The sequence below is a fragment of the Durotheca rogersii genome (genome assembly GCF_024521655.1).
Source record: "Durotheca rogersii strain YMJ 92031201 chromosome Unknown GGS23scaffold_5, whole genome shotgun sequence".
NCBI lineage: Eukaryota > Fungi > Ascomycota > Sordariomycetes > Xylariales > Xylariaceae > Durotheca > Durotheca rogersii.
This window is the reverse complement of record NW_026251236.1, coordinates 1,186,378-1,207,388: the sequence shown is the minus strand read 5'-3', so window position 1 is coordinate 1,207,388 and position 21,011 is coordinate 1,186,378. Positions and strand designations below refer to the sequence as shown.

General features: G+C 54.8%; 6 protein-coding genes across 6 annotated transcripts; 4 read left to right on the top strand and 2 right to left on the bottom strand.

Moving 5' to 3' along the window:
- The first annotated feature begins 353 nt into the window (after positions 1–353).
- On the top strand, positions 354–2,524 carry GGS23DRAFT_558463 (Mu homology domain-containing protein). Its single transcript, XM_051515758.1, has 3 exons — positions 354–853; positions 928–1,897; positions 1,966–2,524. Exons 1-3 carry the CDS (start codon positions 517–519, stop codon positions 1,970–1,972), a joined length of 1,314 nt encoding a protein of 437 aa, XP_051373977.1. The 5' UTR covers positions 354–516; the 3' UTR covers positions 1,973–2,524.
- A 2,361-nt stretch (positions 2,525–4,885) lies between these two features.
- GGS23DRAFT_558450 (hsp90-like protein) lies at positions 4,886–7,962 on the top strand. Its single transcript, XM_051515757.1, has 2 exons — positions 4,886–5,764; positions 5,823–7,962. Exons 1-2 carry the CDS (start codon positions 5,507–5,509, stop codon positions 7,686–7,688), a joined length of 2,124 nt encoding a protein of 707 aa, XP_051373976.1. The 5' UTR covers positions 4,886–5,506; the 3' UTR covers positions 7,689–7,962.
- Positions 7,963–8,079: 117 nt separating this feature from the next.
- Positions 8,080–10,279, bottom strand: GGS23DRAFT_558449 (uncharacterized protein). The gene is made up of 2 exons (XM_051515756.1): positions 9,810–10,279; positions 8,080–9,719 (listed from the first exon to the last, which is right to left on the bottom strand). Exons 1-2 carry the CDS (start codon positions 10,135–10,137, stop codon positions 8,407–8,409), a joined length of 1,641 nt encoding a protein of 546 aa, XP_051373975.1. The 5' UTR covers positions 10,138–10,279; the 3' UTR covers positions 8,080–8,406.
- Positions 10,280–10,526: 247 nt separating this feature from the next.
- Positions 10,527–12,206, top strand: GGS23DRAFT_558447 (Clp protease-domain-containing protein). Its single transcript, XM_051515755.1, has 4 exons — positions 10,527–10,850; positions 10,904–10,922; positions 10,992–11,017; positions 11,102–12,206. The coding sequence occupies exons 1-4, from the start codon at positions 10,674–10,676 to the stop codon at positions 11,705–11,707; spliced, it is 828 nt and encodes a 275-aa protein (XP_051373974.1). The 5' UTR covers positions 10,527–10,673; the 3' UTR covers positions 11,708–12,206.
- A 2,532-nt stretch (positions 12,207–14,738) lies between these two features.
- Positions 14,739–16,277, top strand: GGS23DRAFT_594804 (uncharacterized protein; the record flags this gene model as incomplete). The annotated part of the gene is made up of 4 exons (XM_051518221.1): positions 14,739–14,849; positions 15,018–15,063; positions 15,195–15,447; positions 15,731–16,277. 4 exons carry the CDS (start codon positions 14,739–14,741, stop codon positions 16,275–16,277), a joined length of 957 nt encoding a protein of 318 aa, XP_051373973.1.
- Positions 16,278–16,533: 256 nt separating this feature from the next.
- Positions 16,534–19,775, bottom strand: GGS23DRAFT_418284 (FAD/NAD(P)-binding domain-containing protein). The gene is made up of 5 exons (XM_051513737.1): positions 19,005–19,775; positions 18,444–18,920; positions 18,136–18,385; positions 17,218–18,039; positions 16,534–17,148 (listed from the first exon to the last, which is right to left on the bottom strand). The coding sequence occupies exons 1-5, from the start codon at positions 19,167–19,169 to the stop codon at positions 17,036–17,038; spliced, it is 1,827 nt and encodes a 608-aa protein (XP_051373972.1). The 5' UTR covers positions 19,170–19,775; the 3' UTR covers positions 16,534–17,035.
- Positions 19,776–21,011: the final 1,236 nt, after the last annotated feature.

Genomic DNA, 21,011 nt, shown 5'->3' with positions numbered 1-21,011 from the left:
GATAGGTACCTAGGTAGGTATTTAAGAATTGAGTTACTTACTGAGATAAGCGCTAGTTGATAACATGGACAAGTGCGATGAGAAGCACGTCTTAGTCTCCTTATCGTTATCGTGCTGTATAAATGCCTTTATGCTGCCCTTATCTTCCCTTATCGGCCAATCGCATTCTGGGGAACGCAGGCGGACCCATCTGATTGGTGCCCGGGTTTAGCTGCGGGTTCGACGCTGTCGCTGCTGCGCGTACCGTGGCGCATCAACCGATGTATACAGTACCCCGTAGTCACTAACATTAGGTACTTAACATGCCACGGCAATTCGCGCGTTAGGTACCTACATAGACAAGTATTCGGGCCTAGCATCCTGCTATCGCCGGCATCATCCCTACTATCCCTTTCCTACGCCTAGCAGGGTAAGACAGTCCGACTCAGCTTCTCCATCAACCCAAGCCATCGCTGGTGCCCGATTCTCTCCCTCCCCTACAGCCCCAAAGGGTTGTCGAATCGCCAGGTCGCCAAGATGCTCTCCGGCATCCTGATCTTCAACCAGAAGGGCGAGAATCTCATCTTTCGCGCCTTTCGGAACGACTGCCGCCCTCGTCTCGCCGACGTCTTCCGCATCCAGGTCATCTCGAATCCCCAGGTCCGGTCGCCCATCCTCACCCTCGGTAGCACCACCTTCAGCCACGTTAAGCACGAGAACATCTACTTGGTCGCTGTCACTAAGAGCAACGCCAATGCCGCCCTCGTCTTCGAGTTTCTCTACCGGCTGATCCAGCTCGGTAGGGGCTACTTTGGTAAGTTTGACGAAGAAGCTGTCAAGAACAATTTTGTGCTAGTCTACGAGCTTTTGGATGGTTAGTTCAAAACCCTCTCGATACCTATTTTTGGTTGCCGCCGCATCTAACTGCAGTCTCACACTGGTTACCAGAGATCATCGATTTTGGATACCCCCAGAACACCGAGACCGACACCCTCAAGATGTACATCACCACCGAAGGCGTCAAGTCCGAGCGCGCCGCCGAAGACTCGGCCAAGATTACGATGCAAGCCACCGGCGCGTTGTCGTGGAGGAAAGCCGATGTTAAGTACAGGAAGAACGAGGCCTTCGTCGACGTGATCGAAGACGTGAACCTCCTTATGTCCGCCACCGGCACCGTCCTCCGCGCCGACGTCACCGGCCAGATCATCATGCGCGCTTACCTCTCGGGGACGCCCGAATGCAAGTTTGGCCTCAACGACCGGCTCCTGCTGGACCACGACGGCCTCCAGTCGCTCCCGAGCGGGAATCGGCTCGGCACAAAGGCTACCAAAGCCGCCGCCGGCAGCGTGACCCTCGAGGACTGCCAGTTCCACCAGTGCGTCAAGCTGGGCAAGTTCGACTCGGACCGCATCATCTCCTTCGTCCCGCCCGACGGCGAATTCGAGCTCATGCGCTACCGAGCGACCGAGAACGTCAATCTCCCCTTCAAGGTGCACGCCATCGTTAATGAGGTTGGCAAGACCAAAGTAGAGTACAGTATTGGCGTCAAGGCGAACTTTGGAAGCAAGCTTTTCGCTACGAACGTCATCGTCCGCATACCGACTCCTCTGAACACGGCCCGCATCACGGAACGTTGCACGCAGGGCAAGGCCAAGTACGAGCCGAGCGAGAACCATATCGTGTGGAAGATTGGTCGCTTTACCGGTCAGAGCGAATTCGTGCTGAGCGCGGAGGCGGAGCTTACCAGTATGACCAATCAGAAGGCGTGGTCGCGCCCGCCGCTCAGCATGAGCTTCAGCCTGCTCATGTTCACCAGCTCCGGCTTGTTGGTTCGTTACTTGAAGGTGTTCGAAAAGAGCAACTATTCAAGTGTGAAGTGGGTGAGGTACATGACGAGGGCTGGGTCCTATGAAATCCGGTAAGTCTCGGAAAAGGAAGAATCCCACGAGACAGGCGCCCGTCACAGCCACTAATCCGCAACTACAGATTCTGAATGATTCGGAGGCGTTCAGCTCGACGGGGGCGCTTACCGCGATTCCCCTACGATACCCTCGCCCGACAATGAGGCCGTATCCTGTTATCCTTTCGAAAGAGTGGCGGCCGATGTCCCTACCAACACTCTAAGATATTGACGCATAGTCACAACCTACTACCCCCTCCACCCCCCCTAAAAAAGGCCGAGTATGCTAGGAGCACTAGTCAATCTCAGCCATTGACATCGTACCCGTATACCGAGCCCGCTTACGAGGAACATAATGACGAAAGATGAATATCTACCAGATATGCTGTTGGGCACGGTTTTGGTGGCTGTGTACTCTTAGACTGTCCATGTAATGACCCGACACGTACTCACATTTTCCACCCTGTGATGAAGACGTTGGCATCACTAAGGTGTAAGTATAAAACTAACAGGCATCTAATCCCGCGGAGCTGTATAATCTCGGAAGGACGATATGAAGGCGACTCGCACGATCAATACCCTAGGAGGAGATATAATTCGATATATATAGCCATCTAAGAAGCTGACCTAATACCACATGTAACATATCTCCCGTCCCACTCCGTCGACTGTGATTCAAGTCATACCTAACTCGAATTGGATCTGAGGGATGAGGAATGGACCCGATATACCGTATGGTATCATGTAGGGCACAATAGAAAGAGGCGTTATAGGCAGCGGGGGCGGTGGCCTGTACACCAAGGCCCTCCCCAGACGACGTGGTAGGTAGTCAAGCACGGATGGGCCGCCATCCTACTCGATGCCGACGCCGCCTTCCTAGATCGACTCTACACCGGCAAGCGGATCTCCCCCGTCGCGCCGACGACGTTTTCGTCGCCAAGATCCCGGAGCACGCAAAGGAGTCTCTCCCGAAGCAGACCTGCCACCACCTCTTCGGCGGTGAGTCCACCTACGACAGAGATAAGAGAGAGCCGGAACAGCGGCAGCCCAGACACGCGCGGGGCCAAGGAGGCAAGCTAGCTAGCAGCGCATGCAGGCCGCACGATCCTCTCAAGGCCTATTCTTGCTAGCCGCGAGGCGTTCCCCCCCGGATGGGGGGGGGGGGGGGGGGGGAAGGAGCTTACGCAGCGGTGTGACAGCTGGATATGGGAGAGGGGAGGGCGCGGCGGTCGCCGTGACGAGATTTAGTTATAGGTAGATGTATGGAAAGGGGTGGCAGTACAGCGAGGCTTCTCTGCGGTTGACTGGTTGTGTGGTTGAGTTGCGTCGCTCTTTTCGCTACCGGACTATTTCCTCGCCTGTTGTCTCGTCCCGGGCATAAATACGGAAACCCTAACCTCTACCATAGTTTCAAGGAGGGGGGAGGGAGCCTAACTCATGGACGGATTGAAGGTACTCCGGCATGCATCCTCGTACCGAGCCGTCGTCGTCCAGTCTCGACTCAGGTTTAATCCACTGACCGCGATCTGCGGTAGGTGCCGTCGCCTTATGGTTAGGATGCCGCGGCTTGAGAAAGGATGGGTAGCAACTTGGCGGTCCGCGAGCCAGTAACAAAGTAAAATGTCAACTAACGAAGGTAAAAGCAATCCGGTGCTGTAACCTCCAATGTACCTAGGCAGTCCGAAGAAGTCGATCTTAGGGGAACATCTCGTCTGCAGGCTGCAAGACAGCACCCTGCAAATAGCGGTCTGGGGCAGCATTAGGCAGCTAGGAAGGGCAGTCAGTTCGGAGACAGTTATCAGTTGCCGGGTTCGTAAATGGTGGGATAGAGACCCTACCGTGGGCCGCTACGGGCTATCTCGCGCCAAGTAGAGCGTGAGCCCCAGCTTCAGCCTCAATATTACGTTCCTCCAGCTTCCCCCCAGCCTTGGCCAATCCTCGCTATACTGAGTCGTCTCGATCGCGGGCTGGCCTCGATGCCGAATCGGGTAAGTGGACATTCCGGGGCCAGATTCTTCTTGCTTGGCCTCCCCCGCTTGCGTTCCCATAGTACCCAACCTCTCTATCTAACACTCTGCGGGCACCTAATGTGCATTGCCTAGGTACCTACGTCTTATCGATAACCCCGCCTGGACGGGGTTTGTGTCATGGAATTCGATAGATTCCCCTTCGCTTTTCCCTGCGCGCAGCCGGCACCGTCCCTCCGCGGATGGGATCGTAGGCGTGCCCATCGACCACCTCTGCTCTCGCCAGAGCCATGTCTACCAGGGACCGCTATGCTAGGTGTTTGTCCCTAATCACGAGAGCTCTTTGTATCGCCACTCGCTCGCTAGCATGGGCCGAGTTGGCGCGCGAAGGCTTCGCCCGCTTGTCGCCAACCAAGCGCTACCGCAGGCGGCAGGCCGGTGGTTATGTGCTCGTCTAAGAGACTCGGCCGGGGATTCCGTGTGTAGTCTCCTACGTTGGGCAGGCGCTGCGATATTCTAAGGTAGGTAGGTCGGTAGGTAGGTAGGCATACCTAGGTAGGAGGTAGGCAGATAACTACCTGCATTGCTGCCAGTCCCTGACTCTGGTACGTTAGATAGATAGGTAGGTACCTACACATACTTATCCAAAGAGAAGGCTGCGGGATGCAGCACTCTGGCGGTGGGTTAGGTTGCCTACGCACCACACCCTCACAGCCCGGTAGGCCGCGGCGGCCTCCTAGAAAGCAGGAGAAACTTCCCGCGGTCGTAGCTGGTAAGTACCCAGACAGTATGCAGTGAGAGAGGGACGGGGACAGCGACAGCGACAGAAAGAGACAGAGAGAGACAGAAGGCTGGAGGAGCCTGGAACTTGCTGGCGCGCGGCCTCGTCGAGGCGCTGGCCCCGGTACGGGTCCAATCAGTCAGCGCACAGCCGTTGGTACGGGGCGGTCGCGGACCAATCACAGCCGCCGCACCCGGCCATCAGCACCAGAATTTGCCGTGGAATTTCATAGAAACCATTGTGGGGCCCTTCGCCGAAAGAACGTCCTGTGCGAGGAGGGAGGTTCTAGCTGTGACTTCTGCCTTCTTCCTGGCCGACGCCCCTTTCTATATTTTTTCCCCCTCCTCACCTCTCACCTCTTCTTCCAACTCTTCTTCCCATTTCTTTCCCTTCACCAGTTCTGCTTCTCTCTCTTCTCTCCATCCCCTGGTCTCTACAACCTCGCTCGCCTCTGGCAAGAGATACCACATCGTCTTCGCCAACCGGCCTGATACCCCTCGTCTGCATCCTCCCACTGTAGCACCCTTGGTGAGTCTCCGCGTAGCCCCCCCTCCCCCCACCTCCCCAGACTCTCCCCCGCCATAATCCGTCGCTATCTGTGCCTCCCATCCCTCGTTGTCTCGCCCTCATCTTGCAACCTCTCCTCAACACGCTGCCCGTCATCATCTACCATCCGCCCGTTGGCACAGAGATAGGGGGGAGTACGACTGTCTGCCCTGTAAAAGTTCTGCCTGTCTGCCATTGCAACGTGCGAGATTGACTCGGGGCGTTTTGTCTGCCTTCAACTCCACACCGAGTCAACGATAATAAACGTGTTTGCCCTCGGCCGATACTAATATTCCTGCCATTCAGACCTCTCTCGTCAATCCGCTCGACAAGATGGCCGAGACTTTCGAGTTCCAGGCTGAGATCTCTCAGCTGCTGTCGCTCATTATCAACACCGTCTACTCGAACAAGGAGATTTTCCTGCGGGAGTTGATTTCCAATGCCTCAGATGCCCTCGACAAGATCCGATACGAGGCCTTGTCCGACCCTAGCAAGCTAGACTCCAACAAGGACCTCCGTATCGATATCATCCCGGACAAGGAGAACAAGACCTTGACCATCCGCGATACCGGTATCGGTATGACCAAGGCTGTGAGTAGTACAGGCCTTCATGATAGCAATTCCCCCCATTCGCTAACACCCGATCTAGGACTTGGTCAACAACCTGGGTACCATTGCCCGCTCCGGCACTAAGCAGTTCATGGAGGCCCTGACCGCTGGTGCCGATGTCTCCATGATTGGCCAGTTCGGTGTCGGTTTCTACTCCGCATACCTCGTCGCCGACCGTGTGACGTTTATCTCCAAGCACAATGATGACGAGCAGTACATCTGGGAGTCGTCTGCCGGCGGCACCTTCAGCGTCAAGCCGGACACGGAGGGCGAGCCTCTCGGCCGCGGCTCCAAGCTGATCCTCCACCTCAAGGAGGAGCAGACCGAATACCTCAACGAGAGCAAGATCAAGGAGGTTATCAAGAAACACTCAGAGTTCATCTCCTATCCCATCTACCTCCACGTCAAGAAGGAGACTGAGAAGGAGGTTCCCGATGAGGATGCCGAGCAGGTTGTCGAGGAAGTTACCGACGAGGGTGATGACAAGAAGCCCAAGATCGAGGAGGTTGACGACGAAGAGGAGGACAAGGAGAAAGAAAAGAAGAAGAAGACCAAGAAAATCAAGGAGACTTCCATTGAGGAGGAAGAGCTCAACAAGCAGAAGCCCATCTGGACTCGCAACCCCCAGGACATCAGCCAGGAGGAGTACGCAGCTTTCTACAAGTCTCTTTCCAACGACTGGGAGGACCACCTGGCCGTTAAGCACTTCTCTGTCGAGGGTCAACTTGAGTTCCGCGCTATTCTCTTTGTTCCCAAGCGCGCCCCCTTCGACCTCTTCGAGACGAAGAAGACCAAGAACAACATCAAGCTCTACGTCCGCCGCGTCTTCATCACTGATGACGCGACCGACCTCATCCCCGAGTGGCTGGGCTTCATCAAGGGCGTTGTTGACTCTGAGGACCTTCCTCTAAACCTGTCCCGTGAGACCCTTCAGCAGAACAAGATCATGAAGGTCATCAAGAAGAACATTGTCAAGAAGGCTCTCGAGCTGTTCAACGAGATCGCCGAGGACAAGGAGCAGTTCGACAAGTTCTACAGCGCCTTCTCCAAGAACCTGAAGCTGGGTATCCACGAGGACTCTCAGAACCGACCGTCCCTGGCTAAGCTTCTCCGCTTCAGCTCAACCAAGTCGGGTGATGAGCAGACCTCGTTGGCTGACTATGTTACCCGCATGGCGGAGCACCAGAAGAACATCTACTACATCACCGGCGAGTCGATCAAGGCCGTCACGAAGTCGCCTTTCCTAGATGCTCTCAAGGAGAAGAACTTCGAGGTCTTGTTCTTGGTTGACCCCATTGATGAGTACGCCATGACCCAGCTGAAGGAGTTTGAGAGCAAGAAGCTCGTTGATATCACCAAGGACTTCGATCTTGAGGAGACTGAGGATGAGAAGAAGGCCCGTGAGGCTGAGGAGAAGGAGTACGAAGGCCTAGCCAAGTCCCTCAAGAACGTCCTCGGCGACAAGGTTGAGAAGGTTGTCGTGTCCCACAAGCTAGTTGGTTCGCCTTGCGCCATTCGAACTGGCCAGTTCGGCTGGTCTGCCAACATGGAACGTATCATGAAGGCTCAGGCTCTCCGTGATACCTCGATGAGCAGCTACATGAGCTCCAAGAAGACTTTTGAGATCTCGCCCAAGTCTGCGATCATCCGAGAGCTCAAGAAGAAGGTCGAGGCTGACGGCGAGAACGACAAGACTGTCAAGTCTATCGTCCAGCTGTTGTTCGAGACCTCTCTGCTGGTCTCTGGCTTCACCATTGAGGAGCCCGCTGGATTTGCCGAGCGCATTCACAAGCTCGTGTCCCTGGGTCTGAACTTGGATGAGGAGCCCGAGGTCGAGGAGGTACCGGCCACTACTGAGACCACTGCCGCCGAGACTGGTGACAGTGCCATGGAGGAAGTCGATTAAGCGCAATGGACAATCGGTAAGGAACGGGAATCACAAAAAGTTCTTCGGAGTTTGGATGGGTTCGGGCTTTCTACTTCCGGTCTTGGCATGCGACTTCCCCCCCAATATCTATTCATACCCTCCCAACCCCATGATGTAGGCGCGATAATTACCAGCATGTGCTAAGAGCAGATGCTGGTTGATGAACGCCGTCGAGGGTGCTCATGTATTTTACGCCTTTACGAGATAGAGGCCGGATTAATCCGTAGACGAAATGAAAAAAAATTAGTGAAAATGCTGGCTTCTAACAGGGTCATTTTGTGAGGTCCGTGAGAAGGAGACGATGTCCTGGTCTGGCCTGGCTGCCGAGAGCGCGGCCGTCTTACTGCAACTCAACCGCTAAATACGCATTTAACTTGTTGATATCTTCTATGTGGGAATTATTCAATTATTCAGGGCTACATGATATACATTTGTGTATTCGTTGATCGTACACACCTGTGCGCCGACCTTGGTGATCCAGTTCCTTCGACGGCTTGGGCATAAGCTCTACGAAGTTGCTATACCGTAGATGGCAGCTGGCCCACGCCTTGAGAGTGCGGTTCCTAGATGGCAAATGTAGCGACCGGGATTTCGGGCATCCTTCGTGCTTAATTGTCACGTAGTAGTAGGCGACAGAAGACGCAGGTACCTATGTTGTACGCGGCTAGCTGGTTCCGTCACGACTACCGCGAGCCGCCTAGTACGAGTCTTGGAGAGGAGGTTGGTTTGATTCCCAAGCGTCGACTGAACCGCCGAGGCGTACGGGGGGGTTAGCCCCCTCGCCTCCCCCGCCCTCCCTCAAGCCCTGGGGCCGACGAGTGGAGAAGGCAGATTGCCGCCCAACATCGGGCCGCGATAGGTCGGTTCGAGGGGGCAGCGTCGATCGCCCGCACCGGTAGTCCGAGAGGTACCCGTGCAGCTTCCAGAGCTTCACCTGCACCTCGGCGGTCCGGCGGCTGACGAACATGAAGAGGGAGCCGTCGCGGAAGGCGGCGGCCTCGTCGGCGAGGCGGCGGGCGTGGTCCTCGCCGAGCAGCAGGGGCACGTTGTGCACGACGAGGCTGTAGTTGGCGGCGTCGCCCTTGGGGGTGTAGCCGGCGACGTCGAGCACGGCGAAGAGGCCGGGGGGCTGCGCCGCGGCGGCGGTAGCGGCGGTAGCGGCGGGCTCGCCGAACCACAGGATGTTACCCCGGTGCTTGCGCCGGACCTCGTCCCAGTCAGCGCACGGGTCGAAGTAGTGGCGGTCCCCCGCGGCGCACAGCCCCGACAGGTACCGCAGCTCGCTGGCGGCGGCGTCCCGCAGCAGCGCCAGGATGTACGAGTCCATGTCGCGCCGCCAGACCGTGTATTTCGCCAGGTGGCGGAACGTCGTGCCCGCGCCCCCGAGCCGCCGGGCCGCGTGCTCGAGCCCCGTGCCCTTGGTCACGAAGGCGGCCAGGAGGTCCCTGCGCGCCAGAACGCTGACGGCCTGCCCGCGGGGCGGCTCTTGCTCTTTCGAAGGCGAGGGCGCAGCGTGAGGAGGAGGAGGAGGGGAAGCGGCGGCGGCACCCTCTGGCTCGCCATTCTGCAGCTTTGGCTCCGCCGACTCAGGGTCCGCCTGCGCGTTGTGCAGCTCGGACGGCGCAGCTTCGGTGCTCTCGGTGCTCTCCTTGCCCTCCCCAGCAGCCTCCGGGCTCTCCGCGCTTTCTACACTCTCCTTGCCGTCCATACCCTCTAGGCTCTCTGAGTCCTGCGCGTTCTCAGAGGTTTCTACATTCCCCGTGACCTCTGCGCACCCTATCCACTCCGCCTCCTCAAAAGCCGCCTGTATGCCCTGACTGTCAGCGTCGTCCTCGTCCTCGTCCTCGTCCTCGTCGCGCGCATCTGGCTCGTCGGGCAGAATGCTGTGTGGGACAAGCCAGGGCTTGCCGGTCTCGGGGTGCCCGATGGTGTCGAATTCCTGGAGGAAGAACCTGGGGAGACGGACTTGGGTGATGGCGCAGTACCGCACCGGCGTCGCGAGGGCCTTCGCTGTTCGCACGCGGTCAGCGCAGCGCTAGGGGCGAGAAAGGGAGGGTGTCGGCCCGCGTGAGAGCATTCGGGATAGGTAGCTCGGCTTACCGAAGGGGTTGGCGCGCATCTGGCGCTCGACCGAGTTTTGGGGCTTGCAGTTGCGGAGCTTGGGGGCCTGGTGGCGGCGGGTGGCCTCCCAGAAGGTGGGGTCCATGATGGGAGACAGGGGGAGGTCGCCGACGACGGTCCTCACCGTCCGGGTGGCGGGGTCGACGGCGAAGGTATCGTCGCGGTCGCTGGCCAGCGACGGGCCGGCCGCATCCTGGTCGGCGAGGGACGGCGGCGGCGGCAGGTAGCTGCCGCGAGAGCCCGGCACTCGTATTCTGAGCACCTTATCCCGGCCTTTGCTCCAGTGCAGCACTCTGCCTTGTCTCATTACCGCTGCATGAGAGGAGGGGGGGGGCACGGGGTCTTCTTTGCCTGCCGGTTTATATCACGAGGGCTTCGTGCTCGCGCGTACGGGTTGGGTAGACAGCGAGGAAAGAATCGCGGGAGGAAGTTTTCGACTTGGTGGCACGGTTTGGTGGATATATGAATAAATACCTAGGCCTATTGTTAGGTACCTACATCCTACATTTATAGAGACAAAAGGTACTTTAACCTGGGTGAGGTACCTACCTAGGTACCTACCTAATGTATCCACCCCACCATGCAAGTATCTCGACCTCAGGGAAGGGAGGGGTTATTGTGTCGCCCCGTTAGCTAGATAAATATACCTAGGCCATCGACTCGTTGCTAAGCTGCTCCGATTTCTACCAACCCACAACAAACCAAACACGTCCACAACCCAACAGCTTTGGATACATCCACACGGACTACCCATTCGAATAGAGACTTCGTAAGGGCTTTCCTCACTGTAGGGCCACTCCTACTCGCGCCACCTCTCTGGATCGGCCACAGTCCCGGCACGGTATGCATTGCCAGCGGCCGCTCTGGCGATGGCCAGCCCTCCTGCGAAAACTACCTGTCGCAACCATACCGCCGGCGGCGGCAGCAAGACAACTCACCCGTCGCATATCTAGCATGCCGACTGGTCCGATGAGCGCCCCGCAAGCCACCATCCCTCTCCCCTATATCACGGAAGTAACAGTAAGAGGAGCCAATGGACTTTGCGCAGAGGAGCTCGAAAGCTGACCGAATAGTCCGGTGGTTGGAGAACGTGTTGGTAACCTGAGCTCTCGGGTCTAAGACTATGTCGGCGAGAATTGCATTGCTGACCAGGCCGCGCAGATGACATCTTCTCTAAGCTATTGCAGGTATGTCGCTACCGCCATCTTCTATTCCTGCCTGTTACTGGTGCATACACATGGAACTCTTCTAACCTAGACTATGCCGGTTAGGAGCGGATCGTATGTCTCAATGGCCCCATAGATGATACATTATCGGCTTCGATCGTCGCGCAGCTGCTCTGGCTAGAGTCGGACAATCCGGATAAAGCGATCACCATGTATATCAACTCCCCTGGAGGATCCGTGACGGCCGGGCTGTCCATCTACGATACGATGTCGTACATCCGCTCGTCGGTATCGACCGTGTGCCTGGGACAGGCCGCATCCATGGGCTCGCTTCTGCTTGCCGGAGGTGACAAGGGGAAGCGATTCGCTCTGCCGCATAGTAGCATCATGATTCACCAGCCCCTAGGCGGCACCCAGGGGCCGGCGAGCGATATCCTGATTTACGCCAACCAGATACAGCGGACGCGCGAACAGGTCAACGAGATCTACCGGAAACACCTCAACACGGCGTCGGGACACGAGAAATATAGCCTTAAGGATATCGAAGAGCTGATGGAGCGCGACAAGTATCTGACGGCCCAGGAGGCGAAGGACATGGGCATCGTGGACGAAATTCTGACCAAGAGGGACAATAAGCCACCTGCGGAGGAGACGGCCAGTGAACCACCACAGCCACCACAGCCCTCACAGCCATCACAGCCATCAGAATAGGAGCCCTGCAGCTACAGCCTCTACCAGTCGCATACCCCTAGTAAGCAGTGGGGATGAAACCGAGGGGAGATTCACTACCCGGCTCACCGCAACTGTGTTACAAGCAAGCAATGGACTAGGTCATCATTAAGAATTGAAACCCGCTTAAGCGCATCGAGATTCTCGTCCGGGGTCCGAAACCAGGCAGTTCTGACTGTCAGCGTACCTTTAGAGATTGGATGTATTTTACATATATGCCTGAAGAGAGGGGAAGAGAGACAAATGGCGGCGGTACCACCACACACTCCCCTGGGACTCATAGGTAGTACTAGTTCCCCAATGTTCTAGGCAGATACAACTTCATCGCTAGCCTATACATCCATAAGGGTGTCCTTGCACCCACACAAACATTCATATACGGAAGATAGACAGGTTCCCAAGTTCTTAGTCGATGTTCTGCAGGTGGCCATGTGGCTGATCATTTGCACATTGTCTGCAATGCTACCTACTAATACCGCGACACACTCCCTCACCGGCATCCTCAGTTCCACGGTGGATGATGTTGCACAATACGAACTGCCCGCCTGATTAGGTAAGTGAAGAGCTTGTTTCTTCGTTGTCTATACAACTTACCGGATAGACTTGTTATGTAATCAGAATATTGAGAACGCTAGATTCAATGTCGGAGGTATTATATAAACGCCAAGATTCTGCAAGTACCTAATGTCTCTCACTTTTAACGCATAGCTAGCCTATAGTTGTGATTTATACTTGCCTGTCAAGTAGTCTTTGGAGCCACCATCGGTCATCAGTTTCGGTCTCTACCCAGCGCGCTCTGCTGCGCCGGTCTATATGGGGTTCCTTGTCTGGACAGTTGTCCACGGTTTGGACCGTGACGGGCTTCTCCATTGATATACACACATCGTGTTGGTACAGATACCACCGCCGTCATACCCGAGAAGGTAGGTGTTGGAGACCAGCCCCGAAAAGCTCAACATCTTGAAGATAAAGTAGGTACGGTCTAGGTAAAGCGTTCTGCTAGAAATACCGCCCCAGCCACAAGCTACGATGGACGCAACAGGAGACGTTGTAAAGTGGCTTCAGTCCAGCGTCTATTACCGCCTGCAACTCATAGCTACAATATTAGGAGATTTCAGCTGGGAGCTGCCAGCCGAGATGTCAACGTTACATTCGAAACCAACGGCATAACGATTAGTTTAAAGACGCGGCCAATGAGCTCGTCAACTCAGTACGGGGGGCTTTAAAGTTTAATAAGCATTTTAAGTTGTCTTTTCCCCTCCATAAGTGAGCTGCCATATTTAAATACCGGCCCGCCTAGGAGCGGAGTAGAATGACGACGCAGTTAGGAGCGGCAACCTCCTGCAGACGAGGAGTGGGTTGGCAACCTTGCCACATATTCGAGATGCAGGAAATCTCTCCGCCTCCACAACTTACGGGTGTCTGAGCTGTATCTATTGACGAGCTGTAGCTATCTACGAGCTTTGCAGCCCGAGTGACGGAGGGGATATGGGGATAGAGGGTTGTACTTAGTGGTGGCTTGTACTTCCACACTCTTGTAGGCGTTTTTTTTTTTTTTGGCACCTGACAGCCGTGGGCAGCATAATACATCATCCAGCTATCTCGTGGGAATCCAGGAGGTGGGTGGGTACCTAAGGCATTGGCTGAGTTTTAGGTGGCTCAGGTACTTGCCTAGGTGGGCAGGCACTCAAGTGTGTAGTGCTTTTAGTAGTCTTTTAGCGGCTTATATTAAGTACATACCCGCCTAACTTAGGTATCCTTCGGATTACCCACCTAATGTCTATCCCATCCCTTCCTGGCTTTGCCTTCACCCCGGTGATGGAAAGCAACCTTACCCCCAGCAGCCTCGTGCTTTATCCTTACTCTTGAATCTCCCACCGCCAGCTAAAGCGCTGACGACTGCTGCACCGCACCACGATATACCTCTACGAAGTATTCAAGGGACACGCCGAGCGAGTTACATGTTACAGCAAGGTCGCACAGCGTCGGATGGACACCCAAACCTACCAGAGTCAGGCAGATTGGATGCCAAACTTCTCGGTGATAGTCTGTCGGTTGGTTAACTAGGGACACACAGATTCCAGGGTATAGGCAGACATCCTCAACAAGCATAACGCACCCCCTTCCTCCCCCCCCCCAAAAAACCCGCGCTTCATCTACCACGGATGTATGCGAATGCATACATCGGAATTCGTCACGATGCCATCCCTTCCTTGCTCCTCTCTCTGTAGGCGGGGAAATCCCGCCTGCTGCCTGGGCATGCAGGGAACGATGGGAGTCGGGCTACATTGGGCAGGGCCAGGTTGAATTGATGAAGCTGGCGTCGCCTCGGGGTCAGGCAGGCTGTTGTGGGAAAGACGGCTGGCGTGAAGGTGCCCCTTCGTGTTCTTGTGGAGGCTCAGGCGTGGGAGTGACGGGAGAAAGGGGGGTCGGCGGCGACAACGGTTGGCGTGCAAGCAAGAGAAGATGCATATGCAAGTCTCGTAACATACAGTATGCTCCAAAGAGTATGAGTAATGTACGCAAGATTCTCTCGCCATGGCTGGATTGCGCAAAAGCGCAATACCGCGTGCGCACCCCTCCTGGGTTGTGCCGCACTTACAGCCTTGACGGCTGAGTCTCCCTTTCTAGAGAGCATAGAGTAGTATATACCGACCCCGATCCCGAGATCACTTGGAAATTCACAACTCTCTACACATCATCCCTTCATCTACTCTCCTCCATCATCCGGCTCCACTCTCGTCACCCTTTCGCTTCCTAGTTAACCCCCTCTGTCACCGTCCCACCACCCCTTTACTCTATTTCTCGAGTCTATATACTCATTATTCGATATGCCATTGTTGTGTCTTGTTTTACCAGGATGTGGTACGATTGCAGCTATGATTCCTTGTATAGCCGAATCTCATACAAGACCAGCGAGAAATCCCCATACCTAGGAAGGGGGACCTCCTTTGCCCACGAGGGCCAAAATCCAGGCATCAATTTCCCCGGGCAGATGCAAAAAATCGCCGTCATGGAGTCCCTTACGGACCCCAAGCAGGACCCAGGCCAATTCTTCCAACTCGAGGGTTCAGCTATTACCCCAGGAATGCTGGTCGACCATCAATTTCTTGCAGCTATTCACGTGAGAACTCAAACGAGGGTGGCATATTCGGTGGCACGTCCACGGCCGTGGAAACCACCACGGTTAGAATAAAATACAAATCTTCACACGAAAGATATGACATCTCAGGAGCAGTTCGAACTAACAGGAGTCGATATGAGTAACGAACCAGCTTACTCTATATTACAGATTATGGGTCCCTATCACAGCCACCGAATTGTTATCAAGGACTTTGGTATGAATATGATATGACGATAAATCCATTCGGTACTATGACAAGCGGCGGGTTCAATCAACAGGAACACCTGAATAACTATGAAGACAATTTACCTCAGGATTTTTCCCTACCTATTCCTGAAGGTCCAGGCGGCCAAAACCGGCCGCATGCCGACGTCAGCAACATCAACGAAGTCGGAGAGGAAGGGAGGGGGCGGAAGAAGGCAAGAACGAAAAGATCGCCGTCGGGTGCTGTCGGCAAAGGGAATCCGCTGAATCGTACAAAGCGACGCTCGCCTCGGAAAGTCGGGGAGCAAGCTCCCGAGGACCATAGGGAGAGGCTTTTTGCGTGCCCGTTTCACCAAAACAGCCTGCGACACACAGCACGGGCAGGGAGTGGAGAGTATGTCGCGGTGGTCCCGGCTGGCCCATACCCAGGCTTAAGTCAGATCTTCCCCGAACCCCGAGCGCAGGCATATCACGGCTCACGATTCGGACAGATAAAACTCAGTGGGAAAAGCTTGATTCTTCTAGGTTCTCCAGCGAAGCTAGAGCTAAGAGCTAAAGGCTAAAGGCTCTATGGAAGCTTACGGGAGCGGCTGACTCATCCTCCTATCTTCCTATCTTATCACGACAAGGCACCGGGTTATAGGTGTATCTCCCCGTAGCTGACTCTAGACCCCCAGGGAACACATCCAGCGGAAGCACTATTTCGAGGGACAAAGGTGTGCTCGTTGCCTCGACGAGTTCCCGGACCTGACAGACCTCAACCGGCGCATGCAGGCCGACCCACCCTGTACGAAGCGGGAGCGCGACGACGCTTGTATCTGGAAGATCGACGACGCCCAAATGAGCATGATCCAGAAGCGGCTCCGCAGCGTCTCGGACGAGCAGAAGTGGGACGAGATCTACCGAATCATCTTCAGGCCCGATCCCACCGCCGACATCCCGTCACCGTGTAAGTCTCTCCACTCCCCCTCCCCCCTAGCTAGAATACGAACTGACAAGATATCTTCCCTCTCTCTCCCCACAATTTACGGCCCCTCTCTGGCTGCGTTCATGGCCTTCCTCGGACGCTTGTCCTCTGCGAGCGACACCAGCCGCGAGACCCAGAAGGATATCAAGGCCGTCTTCGGGCTTGCAGAGAGGTTTCGGTTGGAGCTGGCGGCGGCGAGTCCGTCGAGTTCGAGCTCCGCGGAGACGAGGCCTGAGGACGCTGGGTCGCTATTATGAGACATCCCTACCTACGCATTTCGGGGATGGGGAGAGGAACTGGAGCAAGACGGCGCCTTTTTTTCTTTTAAAAAGACAATCTCCTTTTGGTTTCCTTTTCCGGCGTCTGATATCCGTTACTTTTTAATTTCCAACCTAGAGCGAAGATACATGGGCAGACAGGGTTTGAGACCGATTACAGCGTAATAAACGTACGTTTTCACTTACTTTACAGTCTATAAGCCCAGCATCGAATCACTCGTATTATCGTGGGGTTCCCGCGTCTCAATTCACGACCATCCTAACTTCCATACATAGGCATCTATCTACTGGGCATGTAAGCCTATAGGAGTACAGTCAAGCAGTAGTAGGGGTAGAGCCTAGTCAACATATACCTGTAATGGTTATGCACGAAGCCACCTCTGTTTGAGACTCGCTACATAGATAAGTATGCGAAAAACAGCCACAGGGCCTACTCGGGTTGCTGAAGTACCAAATGTAGCTACATCTCTATGCCTGAAGTCGCTACTGTCTCTGATTATATAATCGGGAATGGCAGCAGGTGCGATGATGACAGACAGACAGGCCAGTCCTGACCTGATCGTAATCACATAACTGATATTCTCTCTCTCTCTCTCTCGCTCGCTCGCTCGCTCGTACACGACTCGTCAAGAAGCGAAAACTTGGCCCTCCCCGAGTGCACCCAGCCTATCTCGTCCCGAACTTCCTTCATCTCCACTGCGGCTAAGGGAGCCACTCGCTTATTCTCACCCACCAAGTCATGGATTAGGGCCAGCTTCCTGGAGCAGCCGACACAAAGAGGCGTACAGGAAGACCACTAGACTCATTGGGCCGAATATTAACATCGGGACGACCGAGAGGGTGAAGTGACCTAGAGACAGGTTAGACGAAAAGAGAGCGAGAACGTCTCGAATCACAGCCGACAAGAGAGGAGACTTGCCGAAAAACACCTCCCTTCTCGCTACCGTATCCCAGAGCTCCGTGGCCATAACCTCGACCGCTCCGTCCCATTTCCACGGCCCTCGTAGCCTGAACTTGGTGTTGAAGTTGGCCCCGAGTGCCCATGTGAGCAGCAACTTCCAACTGTAGTTGCCATCCCCGCCCCCCCGTCCTTTAGCCTGATCAAACCCGAGCCTCACTATCTCGCTAAACGACGGCGCCGAACCCATATCCAGAGCTAGCTGATAAGTGTAGCTCTCGTGATCCACGCCGTGACGGATCCGCGCGTTCTCCTTGGATACGAGCCGGTAATGCGGTTCATCTTCCGGCAGCAGTGGGCGACCCTCCACCCTCTCTGGGGCTAGTAGGTGAAGCACCCATAGCTGGGCTTGCATCTCGGCGAGTGGCGGGATGGCCCCCAGGTTGGGGCGGACGAATCCGATCAATCCGATCGAGGGGTCATCCCGCTGCCAGATACCGCGCACCATATTACCGTTGTACGAGGCGATACTACCTTTACGCCCCCTAAGGAATGGAAACTCGTGCACGTAACCTGTGCAGAATACCACCACGTCAGCTTTGATTATCTGGCCCTTCATGCGCGCATACTCCGGCCGTCCGTTATTCTTAAATACTACCGAGCCGTTCTCGTCGATGTACTCAGGCCAGGGCGCGATTTCTACTTGCCGGCCTTTCGTGTCTTCTTGGTCCGGAGTTTGGACGAACCATGAGCGAATCCTTCTCAGCAACCCTTGCGGTATCTTAGGCTTCCAGGTTGCATCGAGGTAAGGGCTCAGCTTGTAGCCCGATTTGTTGAAGAATACTATACATTGTTAGTGAGGCTGCTCTCTTACGTTGTGGTGTATACTGCCCCTCATGGAAGGCTGACTGGCAGGCAGATAGCCGACGCAACACTTACTCTCGCAAGTAGACCATCCCCGAGGTTTCCCGCCTATCCATTGGTCTAGTCCGTGGATAGTACCCCATGAAACCCACAGAATCCATCTGACATAGCAGTCATAGTAGGTCCAGAGAACACCGCTATTCCTCAGCCAGGGGTGTACGTATGCTGTGTCGAAGAGACTAGCCCGGGATACATCTATCGGAACCTGAGGGCGATCAAGGACAGTCCTCTGGCGGCTGAGAATAAGTCTGGGGTTCGGATTCCTCTGCACTCGGACGTAAGCCCTAGCGGACGGCGGCCATGACAGAGAAGCCAATACCCACCTTCGGTGCGAGATGGAAGCCATCCCTGTGGCATAATACCACTCTCTTTGTGGGTGAAGTGATCGCAAGGAACGAGATATCGGCGCCGGTCTCTCCGCTTCCCAGCACAAGCACCGTTTTCCCGACCCCGAACTGATCTCTCCTCTTGAGCTGAGAAGAGTGAAATACTTTAGACACCCGTTCGATCCCTTTGATATCGGGCATGTTGGGCTCTACGTGTAGCCCGGAACAGATAGCCACGGCGTCGCACTTCCAGATATGCCGCTGCCCTTGAAGTGCGTATGCCACAATATGTCCGCCCCCTTGTCTACTTTCTATCTTTTCAACACGGCAGTTAAATATCATATATGGCCACAGATTGAAGTGCGTGCAGTATTCGTTGAGGTATTCGACGTAGCGCGGCGCGCTCAGAAAATCAGGCTCGTGATCTCTGCATCGGAAATCCGAAAAGCAGGTCAGCTGCCTGGATGATACCAGCTAGCAGTTCTGGGTCAGTGATTTGTCCTACAGCACACCTCGGTATATTTATAAGCGCTGGGCGCAAAAGGGATTTTACAATACCTCAGCATCCTCGTATGTCCTTGAGAGGAATGTGCCTCCAACACCCGAATCAGACTCGAAAAGGCGGGCTTCGACAGGCTCAGTTCCTAGAGAACTCTCCGCAGCCAGGAGATACTTTAAAGTCACGAGGCCAGCAGGACCTGCGCCTACTACTGCAACTCGCATTCCTGTTTCCGTTTTGGGATGAACGATGCAGCAAGGCCCGATTTGAATAGACCCGTTGGGATAGAGGATGTGGTTCTACAACGTACAACCTCATACACGTATATATACTGAGCTAAGTCGGAGGTAATTCCGAATAATCTCTCCCATCCCCAGGACATCAGGATATAAGCTCAAGCTCTCTTATGTTATACTTTACCCGCCCTTCACGTCAGGCACTTATTTAAGGCAGTCTCTATCAGCAGTGATCCGAAAGATTGCTTCTCTCCCAGTCACACACTCTCTTCCTTGCAAACTCCCGTCATCGTCTATCCTCCCCATCTTGTCACGACACGTGTTTAGCATTGTGCTCCAGTCACAGAAACTCTCCTCCTACTACTAAGAGTGGGCCGGTAAGACACGGAGCGAATGCTGTCAAATCATAAAGCAGCAGAGGATAATATTGCCAAGAAATGAGGCGCAACTCATAGCACATCATGATCTTGCTACACTCGGGTTCAAAAGCACACGCGACGTTACATCAACGATGTCTCACGCAAGCCCTCGCCGGCGGAATGGTTTATTAAGACTAAGCCCATGTCTATTTCTCGCAGCTCTCCCGTCAGCTCTCGTACTAACATCATAGATAGGTATCCTTTTACCGAGTAACCCTGGGGCTCGACTTTCGAAGGATGAGATATCGGCTGCAGCCCCCCTCGATGTCCAAGTTGAGAGGAAGTAAACGAGGAGAATCCGTAGGTGAGGCGATAGGAGGGTTGCCAGGCCACAGAAACAGGATCCCCTCAACGCTCTCCGCAAAGACCAGCTAAATTCAAAGAACACGAAGTTTTATATGAGGGTTGTGCGATGGAGATCGTCAGCGAGCCGGTACGGGCAGCGGCTCAAATCCACTTCATAATATGGGTGATCCGCCAATGGTATAACCGAGTTAAGCGACGAAGAGGCCGAGAGGCCATAAGCATAAGTTGAAGTTGTAAAGGGCCATGTAAGTTTGCAGGCAATAACCCTGTTAACCGGGCCTCAAATTCGCACTAGAGTCAGATGGCCGTTGGACATATCAACAACGCACTGAACTGACATGGCATGTCCAGGAACACCTTGTGGCCCCTGGAAGAGCCCCTTTTATAGACACAAAGCTGGCAATGGAAGCAGCAGCATGCGACGCTTCGTACGTAAGATGACCAATAGAATTCACAAGACTTCAACGGTCCTCAAATGCAAGTTAGATTAGAGAACGATCTTTGGACCTACCGATGGCGTCTCGTCGAGAATCCCGTTGAATCTCATTCGACGATCGAGCCGATGGAGAAGCAAGAACACAGTGTACGGATAGTAATCAGACGTCTACAAGTGGGATTGCCGTCGTCCGCCGACCAAGTATTTCTTCGTCTCACGGGTCCCGACCCCTGATATAGTCAGAGAGTCAACCTATACCCGAGATGTTTCGGCTTCGGGCATGTTGCACTCGCACAAAGTTGCAAGTGAGCGACAAAGGGAGCTACCAGCACTAAGATGGAGTCTCTTCTAGATGTGGCACATGGTTGCGAATAATCGATACAAGCCTCCTTCCGCTCACCTTTCCGACAGCTATCGGCCCGGTTATACCCGCTCTCGCCCTCTTCTAAGGTTGTCTCAGGACGGATTCCCGGGTGGCAGTACTGCCGTCCAGCCAGTCACCGTTACCCTCCACCTGTCTCTCGCCAACGTGATACCAAGGCTCACCATTTAGGTTCGGAACTTGCCCTCGCAGTCATGTATCCTTCCGCGTCGAGACATTTCCGCAGCAGCGCGTCTTTCTCTCCTCGTCGGATATCGGAGGTGTGCTCCTTGAACAAGTGTCGAAGC

Excerpts from the sequence above, each read along its gene's own strand:
- GGS23DRAFT_558463 (XM_051515758.1), top strand. The coding sequence starts at position 517 with ATGCTCTCCGGCATCCTGATCTTCAACCAGAAGGGCGAGAATCTCATC. Across the intron at positions 854-927 it reads AGTCTACGAGCTTTTGGATG|AGATCATCGATTTTGGATAC; the intron begins GTTAGTTCAAAA and ends ACTGGTTACCAG.
- GGS23DRAFT_558450 (XM_051515757.1), top strand. The coding sequence starts at position 5,507 with ATGGCCGAGACTTTCGAGTTCCAGGCTGAGATCTCTCAGCTGCTGTCG. Across the intron at positions 5,765-5,822 it reads GTATCGGTATGACCAAGGCT|GACTTGGTCAACAACCTGGG; the intron begins GTGAGTAGTACA and ends CACCCGATCTAG.
- GGS23DRAFT_558449 (XM_051515756.1), bottom strand. The coding sequence starts at position 10,137 with ATGAGACAAGGCAGAGTGCTGCACTGGAGCAAAGGCCGGGATAAGGTG. Across the intron at positions 9,720-9,809 it reads GATGCGCGCCAACCCCTTCG|CGAAGGCCCTCGCGACGCCG; the intron begins GTAAGCCGAGCT and ends GCGTGCGAACAG.
- GGS23DRAFT_558447 (XM_051515755.1), top strand. The coding sequence starts at position 10,674 with ATGCATTGCCAGCGGCCGCTCTGGCGATGGCCAGCCCTCCTGCGAAAA. Across the intron at positions 11,018-11,101 it reads TCTTCTCTAAGCTATTGCAG|GAGCGGATCGTATGTCTCAA; the intron begins GTATGTCGCTAC and ends TATGCCGGTTAG.
- GGS23DRAFT_418284 (XM_051513737.1), bottom strand. The coding sequence starts at position 19,169 with ATGCGAGTTGCAGTAGTAGGCGCAGGTCCTGCTGGCCTCGTGACTTTA. Across the intron at positions 18,386-18,443 it reads GCTTCCATCTCGCACCGAAG|AGGAATCCGAACCCCAGACT; the intron begins GTGGGTATTGGC and ends GTCCGAGTGCAG. Across the intron at positions 17,149-17,217 it reads GAGAAGGGAGGTGTTTTTCG|GTCACTTCACCCTCTCGGTC; the intron begins GCAAGTCTCCTC and ends ACCTGTCTCTAG.